Source organism: Zea mays, chromosome 6, assembly GCF_902167145.1.
Source record: "Zea mays cultivar B73 chromosome 6, Zm-B73-REFERENCE-NAM-5.0, whole genome shotgun sequence".
NCBI lineage: Eukaryota > Viridiplantae > Streptophyta > Magnoliopsida > Poales > Poaceae > Zea > Zea mays.
In genome coordinates this window covers 140,111,636-140,120,110 of record NC_050101.1, presented here as the reverse complement: position 1 = coordinate 140,120,110, position 8,475 = coordinate 140,111,636, and the positions used below count along the sequence as shown (strand labels likewise).

Below are 8,475 nucleotides of genomic sequence, written 5' to 3'. Positions count from 1 at the left end.
AAGTCATTTTGTCCGATAAACCGTCTAAAAAATGTATTTGTTTAAGTCATTTCGTCCGATAAACTGTCTTGAATTAGTTTTTTAAGACACTGCTTCTAAAGAACCGTAGAGAATACAAACATTAAAAGTCATAAAGTATTTATCAAACCGTCTCGAATATCCTACAATAATAGACAATTACAATAGGAAAACCATCTTATTTAGGTGACTAATAATGGACGTTTTAAAAACCGTCTTATTAATATTTAAACGAAATGACTTACACGGCAGTACATTCTTCAATTTATAATCATTTTTTCAGATATCATGTTATAATAATTTGAAAGAGAAATATACATACACATATATTGAACAACATTATAATTAATATAATATAAATAAGTACCATTCAATATATCATAAGCATTGTCAAACAACGCATACATAAGTGTACTCTAAATCTAAACTAAAATACAACTGTTTGCACTAATGTTAAGCCTAACTTTATATTATGAATTAAAGTCTCCACACTTTTGCGACCACCAAATTTGAATTCTATTCTATGTTTTCCTATACAACAAATAGGAGAAAACTAGACATAGCAAAAAGCTCCAAGCAACACGTGGATGGTCTCAAAGCTGCCCTTGTGCTTCTCCCTGTTCTTGATGACTCCTACACGCTCGGTGTTCCTCCCGCCAGTCACCATGACCACGTTGCCGACGTCAAACTTGATGATCCTTGCCTATGTATTATCTCCCTGTTAACCTTATCCAAAGCCAAATCCATAATTCTAGATAAAGCAAGTAATTTATCAGCAACAAAAGAAGTTCAGATTAAATACGAAATAAAATATAACAAATTCCTTTCAGAAACTTGGAGGCATACTTGCTATATTGCAGTTGTGGACCAAGGGAGCCGAGCTTTGGATTTATTTTGAAACGTATCTCTTCACGTGGAATAGCCGCCATAAGCTACATATCACAAATGAAAACAAATCATATAACATAATCTAGTTGTTTAGATAAATAATAGCAGTTAAAACATTAAGTTAACCTGGTTAACCGAAAATGGAGATGGTGATGTTGATTGTGTTTGTGCTGGCGAAACCTGGGTCAACGAGGGCACTTGCTCAGGCATCATCAGAGCAACTTTGTCATCTTCTACCGTGTTGTTTGTAGGTAGACGGACAGGAGCAGCATACTGCAAAGAAAATATATTCCAACTATAATGGCAGAAGAGTGTACCACATATTCGATACAGAAGTTCAAAGACAACCTGATTAAGTATATTTGGAAGGCTCATAGCTCGGGATGTGATATTGATCTCAGGTTGTTGTTCCATATGAGTTAGTGAAGGGATGGTCCCTGAAGGGACTTCTGCAACCACAGGGGTTTGAGATGCAGTAACATCTTTATTTGAAAAATCTGGATTTCCCTCGACTTCACGCAGACGATCTTTGAGCAGGGAAGTTGGTTTCACATCCTTTATGTCAACAGTAAGGTTCTTAAATAGCACCTGAAATCCCAAAAGAACATTTAGCATGGCCATGGGTAGCTAGGGCAGAAACACATAAATATCCATAAAGTTCATGTGATCCAAAACATTGAAAAGACAAGCACCAAAGTTGCAGTTGTATAATGAACAAAATCTCAACATACTCTCATCTCATCAGGATGAAATATCCATAAAGTTCACAAAAAATCATACCTGAAATGGTGCCTCCAAAATCTTAATAAGATTTGCCAACTGAAGCAATACATGGCCTGTCACAACTCTATGCTTGAAGGATGCACTTCCTAGAAGATGAAGAATAACAGGGAACAGATGAATTGTGCTCTTTGGATGAGCTCGCCCAGCTAAAGCAGTAACAGGTCCATGACGTTTGCCAACCATAACCTGCTGTATATCGCTGGAGACAGTGTCAAGAATACCAGGGACCAAGGAAGCAACCAACTGCACAAATGCTTCTGTACAATGATGAATAAAACCCTCCTTCTCCTTTCCCAGTCTATCAACAGCTGATATTAATTTTGCATTGCAAAAGAAATGAGGAAGCCACCTTCGACTATTCTTGCAAAGCAGAGCAACAAACAAAAGGGCCTTCACACGCAGAACATCAGTTCCCTGTTCTATTAGAGAAATAAGCCCGGGGACCAATTGTTTGTCATCTGATAATGAAAGAATATACCGGTTCATGTTTGTCACAGTGTTTGTCATCTGATTATTAACATTGAAGTGAATTGTACACCTCAGGAAGCACATAAATTTTACCAAAAAACACAGGTGAAACAGAAATATCATATTAAATAATATAGAGCAATACTAAATAAAGGATCTAGACAACCTAAGGGAGCTTTTGGAACTCCAAGTCTCCAACTACCAATGAGTTTAATGCAGAGAAGCAGTACCTCCACGATAAGAGATTTTGGATCAATCTCCTTATAGCCCTTAGTGCCTGATTCCTACCAATGGTGAACTTTCCCAACCAACTGCCTAGGTTTTTTTAGCAAGGAGCGCTCCTCGGAACTAGATTTGATAAGGTCTGATCTTAACAAGACCTGCAGCAAAAGTATCCAAGTTTAAACAAAATGGCTAGCAAAAAATAAAAACAGGGCAGACGAATTGGAGAGAACAAAAACCTTGCAATTCTCATATGTGGCTTTCAGTATTTCCTTGTTCAAGGATTTTGAGTTTACTTTATCAAAGAACTTCAGATACAGATCATGGAAATTTGGTTCAATGCTTGCCCTGTTAAGATGAGAAGTGATTTGTATACCTCAGCATTGTCAGACAAATCTATACAAAATCAGTAATTGAGAATGATACCTTTTCATGACCATGTATTGTGCAAACCAAGGATAATACTGTTCCTGTATGACCTCGTTAAATTCCTTTGCCTTAACTTCCATATTGGAGATGGATATATTGTTGATCATAAAAAGAATCTTGTCCTGAACTTCAGGTGGAGGTGTCTAAGTTAAGAAAAGTCCATTAGCACGAGATGAGTTATGTATTAACCCAAAAGAGGAAACTCAGAAAACAAAACCAACCTCAATTGGTGTATCTCTTTGTTCCGTGACGGCAACAAGTGTCTCTATATTTAAAGCAATCCCAAATCCAGTAGTATATGAAGGTTGCCTAGGCAATCCTATAAAAGATAGGCATGACAATGTAACTGTAAATAAAAGGTAAAAGGCTTGAGTAACTAATGTTGTCATGAATGTGTTAAGCTAGCAAGCCACCTGAGGTACTTCGAGAACGCAGAAATCCAGTATGCAAACTCGTTGACACACTAGTAGACTGATGAGGTGAAGCTAGTAACAACGGTGTAGCAGTTGTCTGTGTTAAATATATATATATATATATATATATATATATATATATATATATATATATATATATATATATATATATATATATATATATATATATGAGGGGAACAAGCAAACATGAATCTCGGATACAGATATTCCATAAAAAATGGAAACAACCACTACATCAAAGTGTCTTGCTATCAGAAATTAGGAGGCATGCATATGAGAATTTCCTGATACCTTTGGAATAGTCAAATCAGCAGATGATGAAACAAGGGGCGGCTGACTGGATACAATGTTCTTGTTTAGTGTACTCATAGAAATCTTAGACCTCTCCCCAAGAAGACCCTGCTGCCTATGTTGCAAAGCAGAAGAAAGAGGCCTTCCTAGTTGACTTGGGATGGTACCCATCAGTCAAGGGGCGAGGGGGAGGATGGAGGGGACGACAACGGGGCGGCGCAGAGGCCGCACGCAGCGAGGCAGAGGCGATGGAGGGGCCCGTGCTTATCGCCATCGTCGTTGCGGTAGCGGTGGCGGAACAGAAGGAGGCGGAATAGAAGGAGGCGGAGGCGCTACATTGAGCAACCATACAAGACATAATTTCGCTACTGATGCTCATCGTCTTCCTCACTTAGTATCAAGAGCAACGTTGTGAAACACATATTGCCTACTGATACTCTAAAGCCCATACCACATGCTACTGGAAACTTTGACTCAACATATTGATAGCATACCAGAGAAACCATACCTTGTTGGTCTTGACCGACACGATATCATCCATAGTAAGCTCCTCCTTGGTGATGGGGCACTTGCCATGGTCCTGCAATGTCGTGGGCATCGCCATCACGACATGAATTTAGCATAAACATTGGCCATCGCCACCATGACATGAATTTAGCACAAACATTTTTCCCAATCCCAATAAAAAAATTGCAGCGCGAGGTTTGCGCGAGGTCTGAGGCCAAGCTACGGACCTCAATGTAGCGCTCGATGAGCCGCCGCTCGAAGAGAAGCCCCGACTTCTTCGACACCACCGGCTCGTCCGGCACCTCGCCGGAGACTACAAGGAAGCGACACGGGACGTGTTAGCTCACGAAACGACGGATCAGAGAAGCTAGGGTTAGTAGACAGACATGCGAGGGAGGGAGAGGGGCATTACTCGCGCAGATCATGGCGGCGGCGAGGGCGAAGGTTGCGGCGCGGGAGAGACAGCGCAGCTCCTCGAGCAGCGTCCCCGACGGTGAGCTCCTGGGCGGATGTGGTGGCCGGACGGGAGCAGGCGATGGCGGCGCAGAGCGAAGGTTTTGCCGCTAAGGAAATTTTTGTGGCATCTTTTTCGTTTTAGCCCTCTTCAAGTCTTCATTGGCGCCGGTGCTTCGACGGCGGTCTCGACTTGCAGAAAATTGGAAGCATGCCCCCTCGAGAGTTTCGCGGTGCCAGCAGGTGTGGGCTTGGAGAGAAAAAATTACTATTTTAGCCCTTTTAACATGGGCTCACTACTATTATGTGACACTCTGTCTATGACTTGTGGGACCATTTGTATTTATAATTTGTGGGTCTGATGGTAAAATACAAAAGTCCACTACTGAGAGTGACAAAATAGCAAATTCCCTGAAATAGCGGTGAGCGGTTATTTGTAAAAAAATGACGCAGGACGATCGTTGTAACTGGTGCTTTAAATATAGTATGATGTGAGACTTAACCCTCTGGTTTAGATCCCGTTTTGTTTGAGCTGAATATACTGATTAAATGTCTAAAGCATAGCCTGGAGCCTGCCATGTCATGAATCATGAAATGACAATAAAATATAAACAAAAGCATAGCCTGGGAGTTTGGGGCGCCGCGCTGAGGGCACTGAAGATGACGGATCTTGCCTCTCATGCATAAGCGTACTCTATATCCAAACTAAAATACTAATTGACAAACTTGGTAATCAATTGTTTGCGCTATCGTTGTGCCTAACTAAATATATATGAAATCAAGTCTCCACACTGGTGCGGCCATTCCATATTTTCCTGTACAACAAATAGGAGAACACAATAATTATTAGTTAGACACATATGAACACCTCACAATGTGGCATATGATGTAAAAGGTTATATGAATGTAACATCTTACCTAGGAAGCCATGCTAGATTTAGTTATATGAAGCACCCTCAACCCTGCATGATCCACCAATGTCTATCACCTCATTCATGAAGAAGTCGAGCAACCGTTCTCGGACATTTGCTATCTCATCAGGCAATAATGGACATGTTGCAAAACCAGCATGACCCTTGAAAAACATAAACCGTGTAAATATTTATAACGTCATATTGCATAGGTTTGAGTAAAATAGAATGCAGACTATAAAAACAACCTGAGGATATCGATCACGGTCCAAACTAAGATTATCCGCAAAGGATAACATGTGGTACATCACATATTGTCCGCAAAGCATACTGCCAGGTGGTTGTATGTGTGCCTAAAAGATGTCATTCATAAGGAAAATATCCAGCGGGAATGTCTAATTATATGTCTTGCTAATAATTTCAGGTTAATGACATAATTACCTGAAAATGTTTCCATATAACTGTGCGACCAAAATTCTTGTTATGGCGACCTTTTTTGTCGGCATAAGCACCAAAAGCCCTACAATAATGGTGACTAACGGTGTAGATAACAATTGAAATATAGAGGAAAATAGATTTATGATAAAGGTAATACCCACTCGTCGAATAGCTTCTTAATACTATAGCAGCTAGGGGATTGGTAACCTTTGGAGTCAATATTGTACACTGTATTCCATTTTGGAAAAATAACTAACAAGGCCCAATGGTAACTGAAATGAGGAAGATAGAACATTAAGATACAGATTAAAAAACTATAGAGTGTTATTAGTGCTAGGCCTTACCCTTCCTGGCAAACAACAAATATGCACTCCTTGTCCTGCTGAGCAAGCAATGCTTTCACAATGTATGCTTCGACTTCATCAGCCTCTTCATTGATTCTCTTTAAAATGATCATCTCTGGATCTAAAAAGCCAACTATGCCTCTGTATTTGTCTATCTTCCTCATGCATCTATTAAAAAATAGTTAGATAAAGAACAAAAAGTAGACACTTATAGGAAATGGTGGATCTCACTCACAGCATCCAACTCCGATGTAAGGATATGTCAAGGGCAAGATCATTGTAGATGTGAAATACATCACTGAATTCTACTGCATAGACCCAAGATTTTTCAAGAAAATCATGTTCTTCGTATCGTACCATGAAGTGTGTGGCACTTTGCCTTCGAGATATTGGTGTGGTCATAGCAAAATACCATTTGTGGAAACATTGGCTCTGTTTACCCATCCTCTTAAGCAATGCACTAGATACTAAAGGCTGCCCTAGCACAAATTGTTTATTATTTGGAACTGGTGGTGGAGATCGTTGATGAAAGGGGGGAGTCCAAAGGGGATCAAGACCATCATCTTCTATGTTTTTCTGTTGTGAAGTTTTTTGCTCCTTCTCTTTGCTTTTGCTATGTTTTTTATGCTTATGTTTCCTCTTCTTGCTGACATTGGAGGCACTATGTGTGACATCTATATTCTCGGTATCCATTGTTGGTGTTGGCATTTTATCCTTTTCAGGTGTGTGATGGAGTACCTGAGGCGATGTGTCTGGGACTTGTTGAGGCTTTGCATGAACTGTTGTTTCCTATGTAAAAGTCGGAAACAAGTACATGACATTAACCAAGTTGTGAATAACAATAATAACTTCATCAGGTTGAAGTTAGTAAAGTGTACCTCTGCTAGTTGTATGCCTGACTTAGGCCATAACACAAATGAATTTTTGGCTTCGCCAAGAGTGAACATATCACCACCAGCGATAGGAATAGGGAGTGGAAATTCCAAGAAGTTGTCAAACACAAAATCAACCTGCACTTTTGTGTGGTCATCTCGCCGCTCAATCCCATGGACTGTTACAACATCCTTCGGAGGGTAAGCTTGCCCTCTAGCGACCACAACAGATTGCGGACCTATCTGCACCACCAACTTGCATTTCATCACCTCCTGAAATGTTAAACATTGGAAGAATTAAGGGAAAATGCAGAATATTAGTGGAACATTGATTTTGTAATCTGATAAGTCATATGTGCTGCAAGTACATGAAGTTACTTGTAATGAGTCAACTGAATGATGTGTTGCATGGTTTGGTGTATCAACAAATTTTGAAGATGAGCAACTCTCAGAATTGTTTAATCGACGCTCCATACTTTGACACAGGGCTGTCAGTTTCTCAAACTTGGCCTCGTACTCATCCACAATCCTCTTGACATATTCTTTCGTTGTTCTACGTTTCTTCTTACGAGGGCCATCACCTTGAGCAAGACCCATCCCTAAACCCACATAAGCACTCACCCCTGTTGTCCTCCCTGGATGATTACTCCCTATTGCTGTTGCAAGTATGTCCATATTATCCAATGGTGTAAAGGTACCAGCTACTGACTTTTCATTTAGATCTACCTGTAAAAATAGTTTTATGTGTGAATCAAATATGGTAAGAAAATTAAATGGACAAATTATGTGTGGACAGGAACATTACAATTTTCTTTATGATTGGATGCGACTCTGTTATGTTCACATCGCCAGAAGGATTCCTCGCCCTTGCCCAATCCTTATGACGACCATCTGGCATGTCTTGAAATGGAATAGATTTACCCTCGGTTAATGCTTGTGCATCTTCCATTGCCCATTTTCTCTTTTGTACAGTATAGCTTCGCCGACCTAGTTTTTGACGGAACTTATTCATGCTTTGGCTTTGCTTGCCCTTTTCTCCTAGAGCAATATACTCATCAAAGGTAACCCACTCCACAAAGTCTGGCCACCACTCTTTCTTGAGTTCTGGATAGTCCTCAAATGGAGTTTTGTCCTTCTTGACATAATTTATATTTAGTTTCCACTTGAAATCCTTCCATGCATGGCCTGTACGAATAAAAGGAAAATAAATTATAAATCCCAAGAAATGATGCAAACAGGATCAAACAATCTCGAGAAGTCAATCCTTACTCATAGATTTCAAAGCGACCTTCTTCACATTGAGGGTATGGGTTTCATCCATTGGCATGACAAATTTCTTTGAAACATCCTCCCATAGGTTTGATTTTACCACTGTAGGCACTTTTCGCCAATCCTTTATCCTAATATCAACACGCAT

General features: G+C 40.0%; 1 protein-coding gene and 4 pseudogenes across 5 annotated transcripts; all 5 read right to left on the bottom strand.

Moving 5' to 3' along the window:
- Positions 1-534: 534 nt before the first annotated feature.
- Positions 535-1,542, bottom strand: LOC103630094 (CCR4-NOT transcription complex subunit 1 pseudogene; annotated as a pseudogene). The gene is made up of 4 exons (NR_161357.1): positions 1,255-1,542; positions 1,087-1,179; positions 865-950; positions 535-769 (listed from the first exon to the last, which is right to left on the bottom strand). The product of NR_161357.1 is annotated as a CCR4-NOT transcription complex subunit 1 pseudogene (transcript).
- An 873-nt stretch (positions 1,543-2,415) lies between these two features.
- LOC103630095 (CCR4-NOT transcription complex subunit 1 pseudogene) lies at positions 2,416-2,903 on the bottom strand (annotated as a pseudogene). The gene is made up of 3 exons (NR_161356.1): positions 2,806-2,903; positions 2,619-2,727; positions 2,416-2,537 (listed from the first exon to the last, which is right to left on the bottom strand). The product of NR_161356.1 is annotated as a CCR4-NOT transcription complex subunit 1 pseudogene (transcript).
- Positions 2,904-3,058: 155 nt separating this feature from the next.
- LOC109940176 (CCR4-NOT transcription complex subunit 1 pseudogene) lies at positions 3,059-3,695 on the bottom strand (annotated as a pseudogene). The gene is made up of 3 exons (NR_161355.1): positions 3,534-3,695; positions 3,222-3,318; positions 3,059-3,127 (listed from the first exon to the last, which is right to left on the bottom strand). The product of NR_161355.1 is annotated as a CCR4-NOT transcription complex subunit 1 pseudogene (transcript).
- Positions 3,696-4,048: 353 nt separating this feature from the next.
- Positions 4,049-4,539, bottom strand: LOC103630093 (pre-mRNA-processing factor 19 pseudogene; annotated as a pseudogene). Its single transcript, NR_161354.1, has 3 exons — positions 4,453-4,539; positions 4,268-4,353; positions 4,049-4,113 (listed from the first exon to the last, which is right to left on the bottom strand). The product of NR_161354.1 is annotated as a pre-mRNA-processing factor 19 pseudogene (transcript).
- Positions 4,540-7,355: 2,816 nt separating this feature from the next.
- On the bottom strand, positions 7,356-8,475 carry LOC109940548 (uncharacterized). Its single transcript, XM_020540107.2, has 3 exons — positions 8,328-8,475; positions 7,864-8,243; positions 7,356-7,784 (listed from the first exon to the last, which is right to left on the bottom strand). Exons 1-3 carry the CDS (start codon positions 8,473-8,475, stop codon positions 7,356-7,358), a joined length of 957 nt encoding a protein of 318 aa, XP_020395696.2.